Here is a 26,851-nt window from a genome sequence, read left to right on the forward strand (position 1 = left end):
TGTGCAGGAGAGGAGTCGAGCAGAGAGAGCTGCTTTTTCATGAAACGGGAGTAAAGTAGTAAACTTACAGGAACATATACCACTACCAACGTTTGGATCGATATCTGCATCGATCTGCACACCCTTGTCTCCTGGATCCTAGCTGAGATCAGCGTGAACCACGTGGGTCTCTGCTCCCTGATCTGTTTCCTGTGTTTGGAAAGAGTTCCAGCTTCATCACGGAGTTTCTCTCGGTTTGTGGGCTCGTCTAAAGGTAAGCATCAAGCTAACTTTAATGTGGGTTCAGTTTATGTTGAGTTTAGCTCTGTTGAGAATAATAGATTGCTTGGTAGACATTGGAGTTAGACAGACTGTAGAGTTTGTGATTGCTTGCAACATCATAATATGGCGGTTGCTGGGGGGAAAGAATACATAAAGAAAAATAGTCTTGGAATATGAACAAAAGGATGGGGTGCAGGGCAGGAGAACAACCAACCCCCACCCCAGGACATGAAGCCACAGGTACAAGCCTGGGGGAGCGCAACCCCAGGGTGAGAGTAGTGGAAGCTTGCTGAGAAGGAGGCCAAAAGGCTTTCGATGCGCTCTGAGGTCATAGTTTTAAACACTTGATGTACTCAGCTGCATGAAGAGCACGCTTGAGTTTCTCTAACACAATTAAATAAAACCTTATGAAGGTCAAAGGTCGTCACTTGTATGTTGAACTACAGTTTTTTGCAGTTTTTTGCACATAGTGTGTTATTTACCATAAAGTGATGCAGAGTTATTCATACCAGAGTAACCAGAGAGGATCATATATTTTTAAATATATAACTTTCTACAGCCTCTGGGGAGTATCTGAGTATTTATAACATTACACAAACCAGAGGTCTCATCACAGTGTTCATGAAACGCTGGGTTTATCCATCTTCTGGGGCGGGCCTAGAGGAGTGCTGAAGATTTCCCTGTGAGGGAGCTGCTGGTGAAGATCATGAGTCCTGCTTGATCAATGCGATGAGCTTCAGTGTTCCTGGTGTTTCTTAAATGAAGCCTCTTTCAGTGGGTCAACAGGACTTCTGGCACAGGACAGCTGTGATGAAAGAAAGGGAAGAAGTTTCTCCAAACCTCTGGACCCAGAAACCCAGCTCGGTCCTGATGGTCTCCCTCACTAATTTCTCTCCAGGGTGAATGTAGCTGTTATACATAATACGGATTATTATTAAATGAAAAGAACACATTAGACTACACTACTGAAACCTTCTGCTGCTGTTTTTAAAGTTTCATGTTACCAGGCTGTAGACTAGAGATTTAAACAGTTTTAGATCGATTACACTCAGTCTTAAATGTTAAAATCTCAAAGGACAGCATTATATTTTTGATATTAACAGTAACTCTGGGCCTCTGTGGAGTGTGCAGCTGATCTCATCGCTGTCTAAAAATGGATAAAAAAACATAAGGAGTGCTGAATCCTTCAATAACACAGACTATTAGAGTAACAGGTGTGTAGCATCGCTAACTAGCTAGCAACAAGCCTCCAACACAGTGCATATTCTAGCGGCTAATCTAGCAAACGAATTAACAACAGAGCGATTTTAGAACTATAAGATGATAAGCTGTGTTCTTTTCTTATAACAGTGACATGGTTGTATTTACCTTAATTAAACGAGTCGTCAGTTGTGGTAAACCAGCAAAAAACTTGAGCCACAGGTGCTACGTAAAAAGTGTAGGGGGCGTGTTTGCGGTCATGTCCAGCGGGAGTGTTACACAGTCGCTCCACCTCAAGTCATTCCCGCGCAGACTCTGGCTCCAAATTTGCAAGATGGCAGCCTCCACAAACGGGATATTTTGGCTTCATTTTTGCATAATGGGAGGAGGCGGTGTCGCGTCGTCCATCTTTTATACAGTCATTGGTTGCAACATGGCAAATTGAACCTCCCCCACCCTCATTCAGATCTGGCCTTTGGAACTATTTTGGTCTTCATGTGACATATGACTCTGAAGGTATGCGCGTCATGGACAAAAGTAAAACAGTATGTCGGATGTGCCACGCAATGCTCAATTACATGGGTGGAAACTACTGCGTTAGCGCAGTTTGCTCGTTAACGTGTTGACGCCGTCCAGCCCCACGCACGGGGCGATCCGCGGTAGCTCGTTAACGGAGATTTGCCGTGTTGTGGCGTTAACGTCATTTCAGATTAACGCTGACAGCACTAGTGGGAACACAACGAATATGACTGCACATTTACGCCGACATCATCCTAGTGCAAAGACAAGTGGAAGCAGACAAAAACAACAAGCACGCATGCTACAAACTTTACCCGAGTCATTTAGACAGCCGTTAGCACATGATTCTCCTTATGGGGACCTGACATGTTTAATATGCTGATGAGAATATAGCCCTGAAGAAGCGTATAGTATAGCTTTTATTTTGGAAAGAGCCATTTCTCTGTAATAAACTCTCTTTTCCAAAGATGAGTGATTTCTCGATCAGATTTATTTTTTATTACTTTATTGTTTCAGCAACATTAAATTTAAAAACTGTACTTTTGAGTTAAAATATATATTTATAATTTTAATAAATGACAAATTAAAAATGCATGAACATTTTTTTGTATTGAAAAAATATCGAACCGTGACACCAAAGTATCATAACCGAACTATGAATTTTCTGTATCGTTGCACCCCTAATATATGTGTATGTGTGTGTATATATACATATATGTGTGTGTGTGTGTGTGTGTGTGTGTATACACTCAACAAAAATATAAACGCAACACTTTTGTTTTTGCTCCCATTCCCCATGGGATGGACGTAGAGACCTAAAATTCATTCCAGATACACAATATAACCATCCCTCCCAAACAGTGGTCACAAATCAGTCCAAATGTGTGGTAGTGGGCACATCTGCTATATTGAGATAATCCATCCCACCTCACAGGTGTGCCACATCAGGATGCTAATCTGACATCATGAGTAGTGCACAGGTGTACCTCAGACTGCCCACAACAAAAGGCCACCCTGGAATGTGCAGTTTTGTCTCACAGCAAAATGCCACAGATGCCACAAGCAATGAGGGAGCGTGCAATTGGCATGCTGACAGCAGGAATGTCAACCAGATCTGTCGCCCGTGCATTGAATGTTCATTTCTCAATCATAAGCCGTCTCCACAGGCGTTTCAGAGAATATGGCAGCACATCCAACCGGCCTCACAACCGCAGACCTCCACATCCAGCAGGTTCACCTCCAAGATCGTCTGAGACCAGCCACCCAGACAGCTGCTGGAACAATTGGTTTGCACAACCAAACAATTTCTGCACAAACTGTCAGAAACCGTCTCAGGGACGCTCAACTGCATGCCCGTCGTCCTCATCGGGGTCTTGACCTGACTCCAGCTCGTCGCCGTAACAGACTTGTGTGGGCAAATGCTCACATTCGATGGCGTCTGGCACGTTGGAGAGGTGTGCGCTTCACGGATGAATCATGGTTCACATTGTTCAGGGCAGATGGCAGCTGAGAATGTCCCAGTTCTTGCATGGACAGCATACTCACCGGACATGTCACCCATTGAGCATGTTCGGGATGTGCTTGACCGGCGTATACGACAGCGTGTACCAGTTCCCACGAATATCCAACAACCTCACACAGCCATTGAAGTGGAGTGGACCAACATTCCACAGGCCACAATTGACAATCTGATAGACTCCATGCGACGATGTGTTGCACTGCATGAGGCAAATGGTGGTCACACCAGATACTGACCGGTTCTGGGTCCCCAGACCCCCAATAGCGCAAAAAACTGCACATTCCAGGGTGGCCTTTTGTTGTGGGCAGTCTGAGGTACACCTGTGCACTACTCATGATGTCAGATCAGCATCCTGATGTGGCACACCTGTGAGGTGGGATGGATTATCTCAATATAGCAGATGTGCCCACTACCACACATTTGGACTGATTTGTGACCACTGTTTGGGAGGGATGGTTATATTGTGTATCTGGAATGAATTTTAGGTCTCTACGTCCATCCCATGGGGAATGGGAGCAGTAACAAAGGTGTTGCGTTTATATTTTTGTTGAGTGTACTTCTTTTTTGCTGAGTAACAGGAGACGAGTCTGGTGGTGCAGCAGAGGAACAATTTCAGCCATTTGGACTCAGCTCAGCCACTACAGTGGAAACAATGTCTTCAACACAAAAGGTGAGAAAAGTATTAGAGTTTTCTGTTAAGAGCAGCTTCCATCCTGGGCTCCTCCATATATACAGAATCTACATTCAAAATCAGAAACCACAGAAGTCACAAGAAAATACAAAGATCATATTTTATCTACACACATTGAAACAACAATATCATCAGTTGAACTTTGAATTTTTTATGAAATAAAAGATTTTCTCTGCTGATCAATATTTCCTAATGTCATTTTAATTATACCTCTCATTGTGTCACATTATTGTAATGTGACACCATCACCAGAAGGTGGTGGTAACACACCAACAAGGTGTTTGTTGACATGTTTGATTCCACCAATGGAGGGAGTTTCAGTTTGTTCCAGGACTGCATTTCACTCACTGCCTCTGTTTGTATCTCTGTCACTGCAGGACCAACATGGAGCAAGAAGTCAGCGCTCTCAGGAGGCCGACAAACGTCAAAGAAGAAAGAGAGAGAAAACCTACAGCTGTGATGAGTGTGGAAAGTCTTTTACCCAGGCTGGAAGCTTAAAAAGACACCAAGTCATCCACAGTGGAGTTAAACCTTACGGCTGTGACTTGTGTGGAAAATCTTTTGTGCAGGCTGGAAACTTAAAAAAACACCATGTCGTCCACAGTGGAGTTAAATCTTACAGCTGTGAGTTGTGTGGAAAGTCTTTTACCCGGGCTGAAGGCTTAAAAAAACACCAAGTCATCCACAGTGGAGTTAAACCTTACAGCTGTGACTTGTGTGGAAAATCTTTTGTGCAGGCTGGAAACTTAAAACTCCACAGAATCATCCACAGTGGATTTAAACCTTACAGCTGTGACTTGTGTGGAAAGTCTTTTGCCCGGGCTGAAAACTTAAAAACACACCAACGCATCCACAGTGGATTTAAACCTTACAGCTGTGACTTGTGTGGAAAATCTTTTCTGCAGGCTGGAAACTTAAAACTCCACAGAATCATCCACAGTGGATTTAAACCTTACAGCTGTGAGTCGTGTGGAAAGTCTTTTGCGCGGGCTCGAGGCTTAAAAACACACCAACTCATCCACAGTGGAGTTAAAGCGTACAGCTGTGAGTTTTGTGGAAAGTCTTTTACCCAGGCTGGAGACTTAAAAAACCACAGAATCATCCACAGTGGGGTTAAATCTTACAGCTGTGACTTGTGTGGTAAAGCTTTTGGTCAAAGTCGAAACTTACAGAAGCATCTAGTTACCCACTCTGGAATTAAGGCGTACAGCTGCGACTTTTGTGGAAAAACTTTCAGTGAAAAAAGGTACCGAAATAGTCACCTACGGATTCACACCAGAAATGATCTTTCCTACTGTGATCAGTGTGGGAAACTGTTTACAACAGATGCACAACTACAAATACACATGTTTACCCACACTGAGGAGAGACCTTATTAATGTGACCTGTGTGAGAAGACTTTTAAATCTCCACATTACCTGAAAAAACACCAACAGATCCACACCAGAAAGTAACTCTACAAGTGCAGTTACTGTGAGGAAGTATTGATTTTTTATCTTGTCATTTTAACCTGATTGTTTGGAACAAGTCTGATCAGTAAACCTATGGAGGTATTCTGAATGAACTGTTTTGGAAAATGAAGAATCATTTTCGCTCGGTAAGCTGAGTGTTATAATGTAAACAGTAAAACGTAATTGGACATTGGCAGAGATCACTTACGCTGACATTGTTTAGAAGCAGAGCAACACAGATGGATCCAGTTCTCAACCCTGTCGTCACTGTGGTGGTGGGAAAACGTTTCTCTGTGACCTTTGTGGAAAAACTTCCAATCATCAACGGGACCTAAAACCACATCAACGTATCCACACTGGAGACAAAATGAACTACTGCAAAGAATGTGGGAGAGGCTTCCACACACCAAGTGCATTAAAAATGCATGAACTATTCCACAGTGTGTTCAAAAAGCACATCTGTGACCAGTGTGGGTCATCCGTCACCACTCCACGTGAGCTTAAAGAACAAGAATAAGCAAATCCACACAGTAGAGACACCATACAAGTGCAGACACTGTGACAAAAGCTTCTCACAATCAGGTCACTGTAACAAACATGAACGTACACACATGGAAGTGAACTTCAGCTGTGACCAGTGTGACAAGAGTTTCAGGAATCTCAGTTCATACTCCGAACACAAACGATCTCACACTGTAAATAAACTGTTTCACTGTTACCAATGTGCAAAAACCTTCACTTCATTATCTGCTCTGTGCAAACATCAGCCTGATCATGCAGGACTGAAATCACTGGATCACAATGAATCTGAAGAGAGAGAAAGATCCTCTTCTGGTTTCAGGCTCAGACTTAAAAGCCTTGAGATCAGGCTCCACAGAGTTCAGATGGAATCTCCTGTAAAGAGTGTCAGCTGATGTCACACTTGGATCTGATGAGGTAGCTCTGATTTCTGGACCTGCGGTGAATAATCCTGAATGTTACATTTAGGAAGCTGCATGTATAGATATGCATATCAAGTTTATGTTTTTTCCTTTGAGGGATTTTAATTCTCTAAAATGTTATCCCTGTTACATTTTAACATTTGTTCCCTTAGGACACAGTAGTGTTTAGTAGTTGTACTATTAAAGTTATAGGAATGTCTTTTCTTTCTTTCTTTTTTAACCAAACTGGTATTCTATCAAAAATCAAATATGGATATGTAAATCATTTATTTTATTTGAACTTTTTTAGTTTTCCAAAATTAACTTATTTTTTATGTATTCATTGCATGTTTCACCTCAGTTAAATTTCAATCCTTCATTCATATTTAAACTTTTGCTGTGATAAAATCTTCTCTTAAATCCTTTTCTCCCAAAACAAGCAAATATTTTCACAGCAGTTGCTCTTAAAACTTCCAAAATGAACTAAATCTGTCCACCAGCTTTGAAACAACACCTGCTGTGACTTTATGTCCAGAAAAAAGAAACTCAAGCTGAACTGGTTTTGGGCTGTATTTCCATGTAATACCTTTTTTTTTTTTTTTTTTTTTTTACCAGAAGATGGAGCAGTGATGCTGTGTAACCTTTATTTAATTAGGCAAAGAACACAATATTCACAGTGGCAGCAAAGAACTGTTAAAAGTTAAAAACAGCAGCACACATCAGAACCATTTTAAAGATTACAGGTGACTACTTTTAGTTAATTTAAATCCTATTAAACATCTATTTTTGGATCCTCCTTTCACTTTAGTGTATTTACTATATCCTTGAAGTCCACGTTGTTTTTTTAATGAATTCATTTTGATCCACATGTTCTGCAGCTGTTTGCCTTTTGATTTGAAGTTTGCATTATGAAATCCTGATACTGTTAAAGCATCAGTTATAATTGTTGAACTCTGTGTAAAGTTTGTCTTATAAAACAGTTTGGTGTGAAAAATAAAGAAATGGTCTCACAGCAAGTAGTTTGAGCCATGATTTCCGATTCAAACTAATTTAAATGTTTTTAGTGGTACATGTGGAGGTTTATCAGAGGAGGAGACTTGGCTGCTCTCGGCATGGTTCCTGCAGCTCATTAAAAACTCTGAAATGATCTTCAAGGAAAAGATGATTAATTTTTCTTAAAAACAAGATGTGGGCATGACGTTTTAACATGAGTGTGTTTAAGATGCATTGTGATTAGCATCTCACACGTTCCAATAAAGCAGATGTTCCTGCATTGCAACAGTAGTTTGCAGATGTGGTCATCCCCCGATCATCTGCAAGACTCTCATGCAGCACCAATTTGAAACGCAGCCTGGAAAGTGCGTTCATGGCCCTACAGGTTGCCTAAGCACAAGAGACAAATTGTGCAAAAGGAATTGGCTGAAATGGTGAAAATGCTGTTATCATAGGATGAAACGAGGATTTGTTCCTCAGTGTTTGGTCTCCTATGCTTACCTTTTCTCCAGATGATTTGTCGCAGTTGAGAGGGGCCGGTTGTCTTTAAGGTGCTTCCAGGTAATTAAGAAGTGAGTGCAGGGTTCGTACCATTCATCACACTTCTGTTAGGTTTGTTTGAAGACTCTGGCATTTTTCAGCACCTGCTGTAGCGATAGCTGCGTCCTCACACTGCATATGCTGTTTGCCACCTGGATGATGTTGTCATTCATAGTGATACCACGGTGGAGCATGTGCAGTGGGTGGTCACAGTCCCTAAAGTGTGTGGTTGGATGGAGGGACGTACAGTATTTGGGTACAATTTGGGAGCTGGGTATGTGCATCCACACATGGATAAAACAGCAGCCATCGCATCCTGCCTGTGTCCCAACGCAAAAAAGAACATCCTGATAATAATGAATTACAATATTCCCGACAAGAAGAAATAAATGCATGAATGAGTTTTTCAGCATCACTCTGGGACAGGATATTTCTGATTTTCAAGATATTGCAGCAATGGAAGAAAGCAGTCATAAATATTTGCTTAATATTTCCATTAAAGGAGAAATCCTGGTCAAAATGACTCTAAGATTCCATATAGTGTTACTGGAGGCCAAGGTATTGCATCCAGAAAAGAATAAAATCCGTAGCTGTTGATAAAATTGGCACAGAGCTTCCCCCATGCATTACCAAAGATTCACATCAAACTCATTCTTGATTGCTTTAATGAACATTTTTTTATTGTCACAGTTTGATACTGATGATTTCTTGTGAACACTCCTTTAGTTTAAACCCAGTGACAGTATCAAGTTATTATGTTTGTTTTCATGTAAGTATCTACACTTATATTATCTATCTATACTTCGTCTGCATCCCTCGAGGCCCCATTTGAAGGCTGATTATGTCCCAACATAGGCCAGAATTCATAGCGCAGTGGTGGCTGTGGCTATTTTTGCACTTCCGGTTGAGTGAACGCTGGCACGACTGGCTGCCGCTACTCACCGGCCGCCACTCACCACTATCGCTAACGCTACTGAACTCTGGACTTCTGGACTTTTGTCCTACTCCTGTTTCTAAGGCCCACCGGTGTCCCTACCCGGCTGTTCCTGTCCATGATGTGGCCTTTCAGGATCTATGTACTCTCAGTGTGGGTCTGGATCCTTATGTCATCGATCTACCGACTCGGCACTGGACTTCATCAATATACAGCTGATGAGCTCCTCCGGCTCCGCTTCTCTTTAGCTGCTCCGCCGTTGGCTGCTCTTCATTTCCACACGGACATTGCCTTCCTCCCTCGTCGAAAGTACGTACATCGAGGCTCCCGTCGGTATTTCCATCAGGATAATTCCAAACCAATTCAGTCCTTCTGGTCCACCTCTGGTCGCTCTCAACGGAACCCCTGCAGGTCTATTGACCACAATGTTCTGACTAGTCTGCCTAGGTCGGCTAACACTCTCATCCAGTCCGACAGTATTTCTGTCAACTTTGGCCTGCTTAATATCCGTTCGCTTACGAACAAAGGACATCTCATCCAGGATCTCCTAACAGACCGTAAGTTTGACTTTTTCTGCTTGACTGAGACATGGCAACAGCCCAATGACTTTTCGCAACTCAACGACTCCACCCCCCCGGGGTTTGTTTACACCTGCCAACCTCGCGAGTCCGGCCGTGGTGGTGGCCTCGCGATAATCTATCGCGAGAACTGGAAAGTCTCGCCGCTGTCCGCCCCTACGTACAGCTCCTTTGAATCTGTTGTCTGTCAACTTTCAGGACCTACCCCAACTGTAATAGCTGTCATCTACCGCCCCCCAAAATTTAATTCTGTTTTTATCAGTGACTTTGCCGATCTGCTGACCAATCTAGCTACTGTCTCCCCTAATATAATATTGCTGGGTGACTTTAACGTTCACGTGGATAACTGCGACCATCCCCTTACCAAGGACCTTCTATCCTGCCTTGATAGCTTCAGCCTTAAACAATACATAAACTTCCCTACCCACATTAAGGGCCACACTTTGGACCTAGTCTGCTGTTCTGGACTTACCCCCTCCATCTGTAGAGCTGACGAACTGCTAATTTCGGACCATCTGCTTCTCTCCTTTAATGTTCACATGACCCTCTCTGTAATTAACAATCCCCGTATTATCTCTTTCCGGAATATCAAGAATATAAATCTTGATATCCTTTCCTCTGCTTTTTCTAGCTGCTTGTCTTCTAACAACTTAGCTATTCAAGAGGACCTGGTACTTTTTTATAATCATAGCCTTAGTAGTATTTTAAATTCCCTGGCTCCACAAAAAACCAGAACTGTACTTTTTTCTCGCTCTGCACCCTGGTACACCCCTGAACTCCGGCTACTGAAAGCTAAAGGCCGACAGCTTGAACGTCTCTATAAGAAAACTGGCCTTACTATTCATAAGGATATGTTTAATAACCACGTTCTGTTTTACCAGGAATGTATTAGTCAAACCAAATCTGCTTATTACTCTGCTATTGTCTGCTCAAGTGAGAACTCTACCAAGACCCTTTTCTCACTATTCAACTCTTTTAACAGGCCACCTGATTCTCTCCCTGCTCATCTCTATTCATCTAACTTCTGTGATGCTCTAATGCTATTCTTTATTGATAAAATTCATAAAATACACTTAGACCTGGACCCTAATGCTCAATGTAGCTTCTCTGTCCTAACTTCTCCCCCTTCTCACTTCCTCTCTTTTTTTTCAACTTCCATCCTTAGCTGATATTGCTGATCTCATCCATAAATCAAAGCCTTCTACCTGCCAGCTCGATCCTATCCCTACTGTCCTCGTCAAAGCCTGCTTACTCCCTCTCCTTCCCCTCATATCTGCTATTATTCACTCTTCACTCACCACTGGAACTGTTCCTGCTTCCTTCAAAGTTGCTGCTATTACCCCAATTCTGAAAAAAACTGGTCTAGATCCCAACAACTTTAATAATTTTCGTCCTATCTCCAATCTACCATTTCTCTCAAAAATCCTTGAAAGAATAGTTGCTTCACAAGTCCATCTTCACCTAACTGATAATAACCTCTACGAACAGTTCCAGTCTGGCTTTCGTCCTCTACATAGCACTGAAACTGCTCTTATAAAAATAACAAACGACCTTCTTATAGCAGCTGATTCTGGTCTCCTCTCCATCCTTATCCTTCTTGATCTGAGTGCAGCTTTTGACACCATCTCTCATCCCATTCTCCTTAGCAGATTAGCTTCTATTGGTCTCTCTCACACTCCACTAGCCTGGTTTAAATCATACCTATCTGACCGCACTCAGTTCATTCAATTAAAATCCTTCACTTCTCAGCTTTCTCCTTTATCCACTGGGGTGCCCCAGGGATCTGTCCTCGGGCCCCTTCTTTTCATCATCTACCTTCTTCCACTCGGACATATTTTTCGTAAATATAATATTCAGTTCCACTGCTACGCCGATGACACCCAGCTCTATCTCTCTACCAAACCTGACTCTACTCTTCCTCCACCCTCCCTCATCCTCTGTCTAGCTGAACTTAATTCTTGGTTCTCCTCCAACTTTCTTAAACTCAACAGCAATAAATCGGAACTTCTTCTGGTTGGCACTAAACGACTGCTATCCAGAATTAACAATTTCTCTCTCACCATCAATAACTCGCTGGTCCCTATCTCTCCCTCTGTGAAAAGCTTGGGTGTCATTCTCGATAGCACATTATCCTTTAACTCACATATCAATAATATTACACGTGCAGCATATTTCCAACTCCGTAACATTAATCGCCTCCGCCCCTTCCTCACACCTCACGCCACTGCCATTCTCATCCATAATCTTGTTATCTCTAGAATTGACTACTGCAACTCATTATTATTTGGCCTTACACAAAAATCTATCAACAAGCTCCAACGTGTCCAGAACTCTGCTGCCCGTATTATTACTAGGACTTCTTCTACCCACCACATCTCCCCAATCCTGAAGCAACTTCACTGGCTCCCGGTCAAATTTCGCATCCATTTGAAAATAATTCTGTATACATTCAAGGCTATTCATTCTCTCTCTCCACCGTACCTCTCTGACTTATTACAGATGAAGCTCCCATCCCGCTGCCTCAGATCTTCATCTTCTCTTTCTCTCTCTGTTCCCTCTGCTCGTCTGATCACAATGGGAGGGAGGGCCTTTAGCTGCTCTGCCCCTCGACTTTGGAATTCCCTACCCCCGGACCTCAGAAATATTAGTTCATTCTCTCTTTTTAAGTCCACCCTCAAAACTCATCTGTTTAAAATTGCCTATTCTTAAATTTCTGTATGTTTTAACTTTTATCTTCTATTTTTATCATTGTGTATATTTCCAGTTTTTATCTGTTGTACAGTGTCCTTGGGTGCTTTGAAAGGCGCTATTTAAATAAAATGTATTATTATTATTATTATTTTTTTCAAAAAAGAAAAAACCCCAGCAGATGGCTGAAGCGTGGTGGCCAAAGAATAAACTTTTAAAAGCAAGTATTAAATTTTAGATCACTTATATATCTGCAAAGAACGTTATAACATTACACATGGGTTTTTAATTATCGATTTATCGATTAAAATCGGTTCTGGCTTGGATAATGTGATATCGATTCAGAGGTCAGAGGGCCCAGTGGCGCCAGTGTCCGGCAGCCTCGCCTCTGTCAGTGCGCCCCAGGGCAGCTGTGGCTACAATGTAGCTTGCCATCGCCAGTGTGTGAATGTGTGTGTGAATGGGTGAATGACTGAATGTAGTGTGAAGCGCTTTGGGGTCCTTAGGGACTAGAAAAGCGCTATACAAATGCAGGCCATTTACCATTTACCATCGATTCATTAAAATCCTGAATTGATTTTTTAATACAAATTTATTTTGACCAAAATGCCAGAATTTCAGGATAAACCTCACAAAATTTCAACAAATAACAACAACCAAACAGCTGAAATAGTAAATGAGAGCAGGAACATGATTCTGCACAAAGACGTAAACACAAAGCGTGGATCCACCGACGGATCAGAATCAGCGAGATGTCGCCTTTCTCTCCCGACAGCACGGACACGGTCGGGGCTGAAAGCCGACAGCTCGCTGATGTTTCGGTGGGTCCGTGCTTTGTGTTCATGCCCTTTGTCCACTAGATTCTGAAGCTGCAGGTTTTTTCTCTCTCAAAACAATATTGACTAAACCAGCAGCAAAAGCAGATCCAACCCTTCACATAAACATCGTGATAATTTCCTCTGACTTTTGCTGTTTTACTTCCACAACAATAAAATCACACTTCATGCACAGCTCTCTCCCTCTCTCTCTCTCTTTCTGTCTATGTGTACTTCAAGAACAGTTTCCCGTCAAAAAAATCTATTTTCTGCATTATTCGCTTGTTTATTACGCACAAGTCTACCGTTGTTTACAGCGCTGTCGGCCGCTGTTTTTTCCCTTTTACATAATTCTGAAAAGAAAGTCTCGTTTTTGCTGTTCAATAGGCTACTGAACAAATTCTTTTTAAAATTAAACTTTTTAAAATTATGCGAAATTTCAAAACACTTAGCTGTGTCTCTAATAAAACCTCTGTAACTTTGCTCTGCTTCACTTCAGCAGCATCAGCTGAGGTTCATATGTTGATTAATGGTTTTCTTTCATTTTTGATGTACTGCAGAATATTTTTATAAAATCCCAGGCCAGGAAAATCAACTTCGTGTTTTTCTGTGTTTTATCCTCAGCTACTTTGACACAAAGGCATCTGCTGTGATGCTCACACCTTTGATAGAGTCTAGCAAGTGTCAGCTTTTTTTATAGATATAAAAATATGGAAATGTATTGATGCAGGACCTGAATGATGATATATGGAATGTGGAATATCTGTCCATGCTGACAATATTGATTTGTAACTTAAAATTTGTTATTTTAACTAATAATCTTGTCAGCATAAAGTTCTTTATTTGGAGCACAGATCTACAAGAAAGATAAGTTACTGAAACGCACTTGTGCTTAAATTCCATATCACTCTTTGGCAATATTGTGAGTAATGTTAAACTTAAAGATCATCTCTGCCTCCTGATCTGTTTCCTGCTGCCTGCCACTGAAGGCAGTGGGGAGAGGTAACAATTAGGCAGTGCATTTACCGTGGCATATAATGTCATCTTTTCTCATTACACTCCACTTTGACCAGCAGGTTTGTGACAGTTGGCTTAACATACTGAGCCAAGGAATCTAAATATACATTTGGCATCTCAGTGGGGCTACCAAAAATCATCACCTCAGTCTTTTTATCATTGAATTTTAAAAAGTTAAGAGACATCCAAGCCTTAATGTCATCAAGACACTGAAGTAATGGTTGTAAGGAATATGTGCCTTTTTTCTGTGGAGGGACATATATCTGACAGTCATCAGCATAGAAGTGAAATGCAATGCTGTGTTTTCTCAGTATAGATCCAAGAGAGAGCAGATACAAAGAAAAGAGGAAGGGGCCTAGAACTGAGCTCTGTGGGACACCACACAAGAGAGGAGCGGAGGACGACACATGGTCACAGAGACTGACACAAAATGTTTGCCCCGCCAAGTAGGACCTGAACCACTCAAGTGCCCACCCAGTGCTCCAAATGACAGAGTAAAATGCATGATCCACTGTATCAAATGCAACTGTCAAATCTAAAAGTACAAGAACAACACAGTCCCCAGCATCAGTGGCTCAAAATATGTCATTAAAAACTTGTAAAATGGCTGATTCAGTGCTATGAAAGGGTTTAAAACCAAATTGGAAAACGTGTAAAACATTTTGCTTTTTCAGGAAGGTCATTCATTGACTGTCAACTCTCTTTTCAAGAATTTTGGAAAGAAAAGGTAGTTAGAAGAAAGGCCTGTAATTTGCAAGAATCGTAAGATCAAGAACAGGTTTTTTTAAACAGGTGTTTGACTACAGTATGTAAAAAATTTTGGGGGCTACATCTGACAATGTGCTCAGCTCGACGGCACTCGTGTCTGACAGCTCGGGTCGTGTCGTTCAGCCAGGGCTCAGATTTAGTTTTAGAATGGCTGGATTTTAATTAAGCAATGTGCAAAGCAGTCCAAAGCAGTCTGGCAGGTGGAATAAAATCATGAGCTCAGTTCTGGCTGCATTAAAAATCTGGGATTTTGCAGTTCTGGTTAAAACTGTTGAAAACTGCTCAGCAAGGGAGGAGTTAAAAACTCGACAGCGCCGAGCAGCAGCGTGAGGTTTAACTGAGGTACAGGCAAGAGGAACTTCAAACATCACAGGACTGTGGTCAGAAAACACAGCATCACAAATCTCTACATTAAAAACAAAACAAAAAACCCAAAACAAAACATGAGATAAAACAAGATCAAGTGTGTGTCCACATTCATGTGTGGGACAGGTCACACATTGCACAACATTAAAAGAATCAATAAGGCCTTAAAAGCCCTTTGCAATGGGCATATCAGGACAACACACATGAATATCAAAACCCCCAACAATAGAAACACAATCATATTTTGGCATGTATTCAGCCAAGATGTCAGCAAAGTCCTTCACAAAGTACTTATTGTATTATATATTTAATTTTATATGTTATAGAAGTGACAGATTTGTAAAGTGAGGCAAATTATGAAAACAAACAGTCACGAACCTTTCCCCGAACGTTGCGATGGGAGAGCCAGGCTCTTCTGGGAGCCGGTGTTCTGGGAATTTCTCCTACCCCGTAAACCGTCCTACCCGTTGTTCCTGAGCATGTGCGCACATGCACACAACACAAAAAGGGAAGCTAAGCGCATCCGGCTGTGATTTCACGCTACTCCATTGTCATATTTGCAGGAGAATAGGTAAGTAGTAAGTATTAGTACTTTTTATTGACGTTGATACTTGATTTTTTAAGCCTTTGTGATTGTTTGTCAATATTAAAGTGAAGTCGCTATCTGCTTTCTGCACAAAACTGTCGAATTTGCAGATTCGGTGAAGTCTGCTGTCAAGTTACTGGACACGTGGTATTTGCACAACACTTTTGAGTCCGCAGCTTCGGTGTTTTAAGGCTGTTTCGGTAATCTCGTTATTTAATAAGTTAAATTATTTGCATTGTCAACTGCACATATTGAAGCTCATAAGAAAATGTTTACTGACATTCATAGATATGGAGAAGAAGTGGGAAGAGATTTACGCGTTCATTTCTGCGGGCTCCTACCCTTCAGGATATGACAAGGCTCAGAGGCAAAACCTCAGAAGATATGCCTCAAAATTCAAACAAAAGGGTCAGTAATTTATTGTTAATACTAACAACTCATATATGTGGTTAAATTAATTTCTAAATATATATTGTTTTACTGCAGATGGAGAACTCTTTGTTGGAACCAGAAGAGTAGTAAAAACCATGGATGGTGCCAGGAAGATATTTCATGAGTTTCATTCATCTCCAATTGGAGGACACACTGGCACACACAAAACGCTAAATGCAGTGTGTTCCAGATTTTACTGGTTTGGTATGACAGTTGACATTAAAACATGGGTATGTATTAACTGTTTGTACTGTTGTTAAATAGTGTTTAAAATAAGCAATTTTTTTTATATCAGTTAAAAGAGAAACTGAACACTTGCAAAATATAAATAAATATGGTTAATTAGTGATATTACAGTAATAACCTGTAGGCCTGGCAGAGATTTGAAGACACGCACACAAACTATTGTTGCTAAATAGTTTGTTCGTTAGAGAATATGTCATTAAGTGTTTTTGTTTTTTACAAATGAGAATGTTGAACATTTACGTGAACTCCATAAATATTTTTACCTTAAAGATTCAGGAATGTGACCAGTGTCAAAAAGTTGGGAAACCACTGACTGCTGTGCAACCGTTGCAGTGTATTCAGGTAAATATTATGCCCCGTTTACCCATCAAACTATGCTTGTAGCTCATATTCATAAAGGCAGGAGGGTTTGCCAACTAATTTTAACCATCAATGTTAATGTGTACATTATACAAATTGTTATTCAAATTATTAATTTGTCCTTGGTAGGTGTCTGAAGTGTGGGAACTTATTGGTATAGATCTTACTGGACCTCTTCCTAAAACTTCAAGCGGCTTCCAGTATATACTTACTGCAACTGACTACTTTTCAAAATGGGTTGAAGCTTTCCCATTAAAAACGAAATCTGCATCTGAGGTAGCCCAGCACTTGTGCTCCATTATATATAGATATGGCTGCTCCAAAAGGATTTTGTCAGACCAAGGCAGAGAGTTTGTGAATGAAGTAAGTGTTAAATAATTTTCAGTTACATTTTTTAACTTTACTTCACTGGGGTCAAAGATTTTTTCTTGTGTGCTTGTATAAGTAGTATAACCTTGTCCTTATCTTTTGAAGCTCAACTCTGATCTTTGCAAGTTATTGCAAATTGAAAGAAGTGTCACAGCAGCATACCATCCACAGACCAATGGTCTAGATGAAAAGACCAATGACAACATAAAAAGGTATGCCTAATTTTTATCTATCAGTTTTTAATAACATTACTTATGTTATTCAAACTTAATTGTTACTTAATAATTTATTAATTTCTTTACTTCTAATTAAACTTTCTGTCTTACTTACTGTGTTTACATATTTCTATGCCTGCATTTAGAGCCCTCCGAAAACTGGTGAATGACCAGCAGAATAACTGGGATCCGTATCTAGAGGCCACCCTGTTTTCACTTCGGTCAAAAGTACACACCACAACAAAATACAAACCTTTTTTTCTGATGTATGGAAGAGAGGCAGTATTTCCATCAGAAGTGCCTGCTCAAGTGCCGGTGAGTGTTTGTCAAATTCTTTCTATGTTAGAACTAAGAATTGAAACTATTTAAGAAAAAAACCCAGTAATGTCTTTATGAATATGATATCATCTTGGTTTAATTGCTAATATCTACAAAATTTTAGATTTCCAACATCATTCTGCCAGACGACAAAAGGTACAGTGACTATGTACAGTCTGAAAGTGAAGCACAACATACAGTTAAAGAAACTGCACAAGAAAACATTGCGAAGTCACAAGACAAGCAAAAGGTTGCATACGCCAAGCGGGCCCTGAAAAAGTACAAAAATGTTGTGTACAATGTAGGGGATCAAATTCTGCTTCTAAATATGAGGAAACGTGGGCGAAAAGGAGGAAGACTTGAACCGGATTTTTCAGGTCCCTACACAATTGATGACTTCAGTGGAAAATGTGTTAGACTGAAAAACACTGAGGGAAATACTTTAAAAAGTCTATACAGTATTGACCACATTAAACCCTATAGAACAAGCCACCCTGTCCAAGTCTCAACTCCAGCTGAACCTGTTGAGAGTAGCCCATCTTCTGAGATGTGGCCTTGCAGTCCTCAGCATCAACATGAAGCGCTGCAAAATAACAGATCCTCTGTCATTCAGTTTGCACCAAAAATAGCTCAGTTAAAATCAGTCCAAGCACCAGAAGAGCTTGTACCAGTGACCCCCCAGAAACCCAGCACGCAAGAAAAAGGTGGCATAGCTAAAAATCTCATTCTGACCGGTTGGTCAATTGTTGCCTGTTTGACTAGTCAAATGGATAGAATGTTTTATTTTTTTCTCCCCTCTTGCTAATTTTGACCTGTTGGTCCAATTTTGGCTAATTTCTGATTTACATAAAGCTACTCCCCTCTGGCATGTTTATGTTGTTGGCCCGTTGGCCCTTGTCTGCTTGTGGCCCGTTGGCCATTGACCGTGATTTTCAAATGGCAACTGTTATTACTAAAGAAACTTATCATATTTTGTTTTTTAGTGAAGTGGCTTTGGGCTGCAAAAGACACCGGGCGTGTGGAGGCAGTCGTTGGGCCATACAAATTGTATGACTCTTCTTTTCGCACACTGGAGGATAGTGGGTGGCTTTCTGATGAGGTAAGTGAAATAATCATTTTTGGTCCTAGTGGTGGTCTGTAAAAATAATCTTCTTTTAATCCAAACAGGTCATTGATGCATACCTGCACTGCCTCATTAAGAAAACAAAAGGCAAGTAAGAACGTATGCCAGTTATTTCACAAAAGCATTTTATACAATTTTGTAATCATTTAAAAAAATAAAATAAAATCTTGCATTTTTCAGAACCTCGTGTATCAGTTGTCTTGCGTTGTTGCAACCTCTCTGTTTTCTGTGAAGTTTAAATGTGTCAGCAAGGTAATGTAGATGTTATATTGGTTATATAGTGTATGTTATGTAAATAAATCTAAACCTTTATAAACTTAAAAATATTCCACAGATGTTGTTTCCGGCTGAGGACATTTGGTTGTGCCCACTGAACTCCGGTGCACACTGGATCCTTGTGGTACATGTTCACACCTCATGTGTTTTTTCTCTTTTTTGTTTTACTGTTCTTTTTAGCAGCATATTCTTATTTTGAAAATGCTTACAATTGATTATGTTTACTTAAGTGAGTGTAATAAAATGGTAAATGGCCTGTATTTATATAGCGCTTTACTAGTCCCTAAGGACCCCAAAGCGCTTTACATATCCAGTCATCCACACATTCACACACATAATAATACACATATTCTACTAAATACAATTTTTATTTTAGGTTGTCAAAATCTCCTCACAATCTGTACTGCTGTTAGACCCTCTTGGAAATGAAGGTTGTTATGAAAGGAAAGTTATGCGTAACTGGAGGTATTCATCATTCATTAATTATCTGTTTTAGGTTGTTTGGTTTGTGGGTTTTTTTTATTTTTTATTTAGAGCAAAATGCTGGCTACATTTTAAAAACTTGTTTTGTTTTTATTAGGAATTTAGCAGCTCTTTAACATCAAAAGACGTGTTTGAGCTGCTGCAGATGTTAGTAAATCTGACCCTAACTGTTGGTTCTTCTTTAAAATTCAAACTTAATAATGAAGCAATATTTTTAACAGGCTGTTCCTGTTTATATAACCTCCATAAAACAACAGGGTTAGAACACATTGTGACGAAGTAAGATGTTTGTTTTGTAGTCCATCTTCAGCACAATGTAGTTTCAACAGGCGGACATCCGGTGTCACCTTGTTACAGAGAGGCGAGTGTATGGCTGTTCCAATTCTCAGCACCGCTCCTCTCTTTCCCTGACTTCTCAGCAGTTGTCCTCCCCACGATGACGTTTTCATCGAGGCCAAGGAAAAGAGTTTAGGAAAAGGAGATTGGCGCTACTTTTGAAATAACACTCCACGGGGTTGCATTGTGCAGCTGAGTCACGTGACCGCACAGCAACAAATCACAGCGGAGCCAGATAAAGGGGGCGGAGCAAAGTGTGTGTGCAGGAGAGGAGTCGAGCAGAGAGAGCTGCTTTTTCATGAAACGGGAGTAAAGTAGTAAACTTACAGGAACATATACCACTACCAACGTTTGGATCGATATCTGCATCGATCTGCACACCCTTGTCTCCTGGATCCTAGCTGAGATCAGCGTGAACCACGTGGGTCTCTGCTCCCTGATCTGTTTCCTGTGTTTGGAAAGAGTTCCAGCTTCATCACGGAGTTTCTCTCGGTTTGTGGGCTCATCTAAAGGTAAGCATCGAGCTAACTTTAATGTGGTTTCAGTTTATGTTGAGTTTAGCTCTGTTGAGAATAATAGATTGCTTGGTAGACATTGGAGTTAGACAGACTGTAGGGTTTGTGATTGCTTGCAACATCATAATATGGCGGTTGCTGGGGAAAATAGTCTTGGAATATGAACAAAAGGATGGGGTGCAGGGCAGGAGAACAACCAACCCCCACCCCAGGACATGAAGCCACAGGTACAAGCCTGGGGGAGCGCAACCCCAGGGTGAGAGTAGTGGAAGCTTGCTGAGAAGGAGGCCAAAAGGCTTTCGATGCGCTCTGAGGTCATAGTTTTAAACACTTGATGTACTCAGCTGCATGAAGAGCACGCTTGAGTTTCTCTGACACAATTAAATAAAACCTTATGAAGGTCAAAGGTCATCACTTGTATGTTGAACTACAAACAGTTTTTTGCAGTTTTTTTGCATATAGTGTGTTATTTACCATAAAGTGATGCAGAGTTATTCATACCAGAGTAACCAGAGAGGATCATATATTTTTAAATATATAACTTTCTACAGGACTGAATATAATATCTTTATGTAAAAGTCCGGAGCCTCTGGGGAGTATCTGAGTATTTATAACATTACACAAACCAAAGGTCTCATCACAGTGTTCATGAAACGCTGGGTTTATCCATCTTCTGGGGCGGGCCTACAGAGGAGTGCTGAAGATTTCCCTGTGAGGGAGCTGCTGGTGAAGATCATGAGTCCTGCTTGATCAATGCGATGAGCTTCAATCTTCCTGGTGTTTCTTAAATGAAGCCTCTTTCAGTGGGTCAACAGAACTTCTGGCACAGGACAGCTGTGATGAAAGAAAGGGAAGAAGTTTCTCCAAACCTCTGGACCCAGAAACCCAGCTCGGTCCTGATGGTCTCCCTCACTAGTTTCTCTCCAGGGTGAATGTAGCTGTTATACATAATACGGATTATTATTAAATGAAAAGAACACATTAGACTACACTACTGAAACCTTCTGCCGTTGTTTTTAAAGTTTCATGTTACCAGGCTGTAGACTAGAGATTTAAACAGTTTTAGATCGATTACACTCAGTCTTAAATGTTAAAATCTCAAAGGACAGCATTATATTTTTGATATTAACAGTAACTCTGGGCCTCTGTGGAGTGTGCAGCTGATCTCATCGCTGTCTAAAAATGGATAAAAAAACATAAGGAGTGCTGAATCCTTCAATAACAGACTATTAGAGTAACAGGTGTGTAGCATCGCTAACTAGCTAGCAACAAGCCTCCAACACAGTGCATATGCTAGCGGCTAATCTAGCAAACGAATTAACAACAGAGCAATTTTAGAACTATAAGATGATAAGCTGTGTGTCTTTTCTTATAACAGTGACATGGTTGTATTTACCTTAATTAAACGAGTCGTCAGTCGTGGTAAACCAGCAAAAAACTCGAGCCACAGGTGCTACGTAAAAAGTGTAGGGGGCGTGTTTGTGGTCATGTCCAGCGGGTGTGTGGGCGGGAGTGTTACACAGTCGCTCCACCTCAAGTCATTACTGCGCAGACTCTGGCTCCAAATTTGCAAGATGGCAGCCTCCACAAACGGGATATTTTGGCTTCATTTTTGCACAATGGGAGGAGGCGGTGTCGCGTCGTCCATCTTTTATACAGTCATTGGTTGCAACATGGCAAATTGAACCTCCTCCACCCTCATTCAGATCTGGCCTTTGGAACTATTTTGGTCTTCATGTGACATATGACTCTGAAGGTATGTGCGTCATGGACAAAAGTAAAACAGTATGTCGGATGTGCCACACAATGCTCAATTACATGGGTGGAAACTACTGCGTTAGTGCAGTTTGCTCGTTAACGTGTTGACGGCGTCCAACCCCACGCACGGGGCGATCAGCGGTAGCTCGTTAACGGAGATTTGCCGTGTTGTGGCGTTAACGTCATTTCAGATTAACGCTGACAGCACTAGTGGGAACACAACGAATATGACTGCACATTTACGCCGACATCATCCTAGTGCAAAGACAAGTGGAAGCAGACAAAAACAACAAGCATGCATGCTACAAGCTTTACCCGAGTCATTTAGACAGCCGTTAGCACATGATTCTCCTTATGGGGACCTGATATGTTTAATATGCTGATGAGAATATAGCCCTGAAGAAGCGTATAGTATAGCTTTTATTTTGGAAAGAGCCATTTCTCTGTAATGAACTCTCTTTTCCAAAGATGAGTGATTTCTCGATCAGATTTATTTATTTTTTTATTACTTTATTGTTTCAGCAACATTAAATTTAAAAACTGTACTTTTGAGTTAAAATATATATTTATAACTTTAATAAATGACAAATTAAAAAAGCATGAACATTTTTTTGTATCGAAAAAATATCGAACCGTGACACCAAAGTATCAAACCGAACTATGAATTTTCTGTATCGTTGCACCCCTAATGTGTGTGTGTGTGTGTGTGTGTGTGTGTGTGTGTGTGTGTGTGTGTACTTCTTTTTTGCTGAGTAACAGGAGACGAGTCTGGTGGTGCAGCAGAGGAACAATTTCAGCCATTTGGACTCAGCTCAGCCACTACAGTGGAAACAATGTCTTCAACACAAAAGGTGAGAAAAGTATTAGTTTTCTGTTAAGAGCAGCTTCCATCCTGGGCTCCTCCATATATACAGAATCTACATTCAAAATCAGAAACCACAGAAGTCACAAGAAAATACAAAGATCATATTTTATCTACACACATTGAAACAACAATATCATCAGTTGAACTTTGAATTTTTTATGAAATAAAAGATTTTCTCTGCTGATCAATATTTCCTAATGTCATTTTAATTATACCTCTCATTGTGTCACATTATTGTAATGTGACACCATCACCAGAAGGTGGTGGTAACACACCAACAAGGTGTTTGTTGACATGTTTGATTCCACCAATGGAGGGAGTTTCAGTTTGTTCCATGACTGCATTTCACTCACTGCCTCTGTTTGTATCTCTGTCACTGCAGGACCAACATGGAGCAAGAAGTCAGTGCTCTCAGGAGGCTGACAAACCTCACAGAAGAAAGGGAGAGAAAACCTACAGCTGTGATGAGTGTGGGAAGGATTTTACCCAGTCTGGAAACTTAAAAACACACCAACTCATCCACAGTGGAGTTAAAGCATACAGCTGTGACTTGTGTGGAAAGTCTTTTACCCAGGCTGGAGGCTTAAAGAGACACCAACTCATCCACAGTGGAGTTAAACCTTACAGCTGTGACTTGTGTGAAAAATCTTTTGTACAGGCTGGATACTTAAAAATCCACAGAATCATCCACGGTGGATTTAAACCTTACAGCTGTGACTTGTGTGGAAAGTCTTTTGCCCGGGCTGAAACCTTAAAAACACACCAACGCATCCACAGTGGAGTTAAACCTTACAGCTGTGAGTTGTGTGGAAAGTCTTTTACTCAGGCTGGAGACTTAAAAATCCACAGAATCATCCACAGTGGATTTAAACCTTACAGCTGTGACTTGTGTGGAAAGTCTTTTGCGCGGGCTGGAAACTTAAAAACACACCAACTCATCCACAGTAGAGTTAAAGCGTACAGCTGCGAGTTTTGTGGAAAGTCTTTTACTCAGGCTGGAGACTTAAAAAACCACAGAATCATCCACAGTGGGGTTAAAGCTTACAGCTGTGACTTGTGTGGAAAGTCTTTTGCGCGGGCTGGAAACTTAAAAACACACCAACTCGTCCACAGTGGAGTTAAATCTTACAGCTGTGAGTTGTGTGGAAAGTCTTTTGCTCGGGTTCAAGGCTTAAAAAAACACCAAGTCATCCACAGTGGAGTTAAATCTTACAGCTGTGAGTTGTGTGGAAAGTCTTTTACCCGGGCTGAAGGCTTAAAAAGTCACCAACTCATCCACAGTGGAGTTAAACCTCACAGCTGCGACTTGTGTGGAAAGTCTTTTACCCTGGCTGCAGAGTTAAAAAAACACCATGTCGTCCACAGTGGAGTTAAATCTTACAGCTGTGAGTTGTGTGGAAAGTCTTTTGCCCGGGTTCAAGACTTAAAAAAACACCAAGTCATCCACAGTGGAGTTAAATCTTACAGCTGTGACTTGTGTGGAAAGTCTTTTACCCGGGCTGAAGTCTTAAAAAAACACCAAGTCATCCACAGTGGAGTTAAACCTTACAGCTGTGACATGTGTGGAAAATCTTTTGCCCGGGCTGGATGCTTAAAAAAACACCAACTCGTCCACAGTGGATTTAAACCTTACAGCTGTGAGTTGTGTGGAAAGTCTTTTGCCTGGGCTGGAGACTTAAAAAAACACCAACTCATCCACAGTGGATTTAAACCTTACAGCTGTGAGTTGTGTGGAAAGTCTTTTGCCTGGGCTGGATACTTAAAAAAACACCAACTCATCCACAGTGGAGTTAAACCTTACAGCTGTGACTTGTGTGGTAAAGCTTTTGGTGAAAGTCGAAACTTACACAGGCATCTAGTTACCCACTCTGGAATTAAGGCGTACAGCTGCGACTTTTGTGGAAAAACTTTCAGTGAAAAAAAGTACCGAAATAGTCACCTACGCATTCACACTGGAAATGATCTTTCCTACTGTGATCAGTGTGGGAAACTGTTTACAACAGATGCACAACTACAAATACACATGTTTACCCACACTGAGGAGAGACCTTATAAATGTGACCTGTGTGAGAAGACTTTTAAATCTCCACATTACCTGAAAAAACACCAACAGATCCACACCAGAAAGTAACTCTACAAGTGCAGTTACTGTGAGGAAGTATTGATTTTTTATCTTGTAATCTTAACCTGATTGTTACAAGTAACGCGTTACTGCCCATCTCTGCTCTGTAATCTACAGAGCAACATGTACACTCAGATCATCACATATTTGTGTTGTCATTTGAATCAATAAATGGCTGATCTGATATCTACACGATCATCAGTGTGTGTGGTTTCAACCTCACAGAACAAGAATGATCTTAGGAAACAGAACCTGAAGATTAAACAAACACTCAATGACTCAATCATTCAGCTGCATACACTGAACTTATGTAGAATATTTTTTTTCCGAATTGTCAAAATATTCCACCACAACACTGAAAATGTAAAGCACAGCAATTCATGGAGTCACTGACAGATAGCACAGAGAGACACACTAACCCCGTTCTGGCTCCAGTAAATAAAATTTGTTATACTGACCCCTAGTGGTGGAGGAGGTCTTAAAATGTCTTCAACGAGGATAGAAACGCCATTTTATCTGGAGGCACAGTGGTACAGAAAGGCATGGTGGAATCCATATGCATCCTCTTTATGGTGTTAAGTTTGGACAGTCTGTAAGTATGTTTCCTGTTCGATGTCTTCTGGTTATTTCCAGAAATATTGCACACATATTGCTATTTTCTTATGTTTTAATTACCTCATATTTAGAGTTATTGGAGCAGGTGGTAGTATCCTGTCAGAAGTAACAATGTTATCGCCAAATGGCTGAAAGCAGCTCCTATCTGATCACAGGCGCACTGAACTCTACTGACACACCTGGAGGAACAGCTCTCCGGCTGAAGATTCTAATTGGCTCATTTTTCCAGGGATTTGTTCTTGTCATGAAGACATCACACTGGTATGTTCTATTAATAGCAGTTGTCACACTTTTTAGAATCAAACTTACATCTCCGTCCTTCATCTGCCTGTCCTGCATATCCCCTTAATCGACATATTCTGGCTCCATATCTGGTATATTAGAAACAAACTTACTGTACAAATACAGTAATCAGTTATCCAGTAATTGCCAACAGCCACGCATGTGCATGTGATGGTTCATACCCAACCTTGTGTCATCTTCAAACATGAAAGAATTGAATCAATATGAAAACTCTATAAAAATGTATTGTTAGATTATAATATTATTTTATGCCATGTTATACCCCTAATTAAAGATTGTGAATTATTAGGTAGTTTTAGTGTGCATTATTATCCTGAATTAGAAGAAGCTGATAACTATTGCAGTAGTTAAACTGTTTTGCATTACATTAGACTGCTGATTTATTGTGGATGAATGATATTGTTTTATGATGTCATAAGAAATGCTGTTTGCAAAAAGTCATTGCCTTATTTGTCTGATTAGAAGAGAACGGAACATGCTGGAGTTTTCTGCCCCATCTCAGCAGGAGCAGATAAACGGGGAGCCAAGGTCGTAGCTTAGGCGCCGTGTGAGAGAAAAGCATGTGAATGTTTAGGCTTTTATGATAAGGTGGGGGCACCAGAGGCTATAAGAGTGTGATCAATGCTCCACCATTTTGAGATCTGAGGCTGTCTGCATACAGTGTCCATC

At 40.8% G+C, this 26,851-nt stretch overlaps 1 protein-coding gene and 1 long non-coding RNA gene across 2 annotated transcripts; both read left to right on the forward strand.

The window, feature by feature from the left end:
• On the forward strand, positions 1–26,851 carry LOC146578649 (uncharacterized). Its single transcript, XM_085269158.1, has 4 exons — positions 1–253; positions 4,078–4,169; positions 4,568–5,263; positions 23,633–26,851. The coding sequence occupies exons 2-4, from the start codon at positions 4,152–4,154 to the stop codon at positions 25,271–25,273; spliced, it is 2,355 nt and encodes a 784-aa protein (XP_085125284.1). The 5' UTR covers positions 1–253; positions 4,078–4,151; the 3' UTR covers positions 25,274–26,851.
• LOC146578650 (uncharacterized) lies at positions 16,145–17,225 on the forward strand. Its single transcript, XR_014891567.1, has 4 exons — positions 16,145–16,254; positions 16,333–16,508; positions 16,795–16,866; positions 17,014–17,225. It is a non-coding gene; the product is annotated as an uncharacterized LOC146578650 (long non-coding RNA).

The sequence above is a fragment of the Mchenga conophoros genome, linkage group LG3, assembly GCF_057382185.1.
Source record: "Mchenga conophoros isolate Kocher_MC1m ecotype Shallow Benthic linkage group LG3, M_conophoros_male_GT1.1, whole genome shotgun sequence".
Classification (NCBI taxonomy): domain Eukaryota; kingdom Metazoa; phylum Chordata; class Actinopteri; order Cichliformes; family Cichlidae; genus Mchenga; species Mchenga conophoros.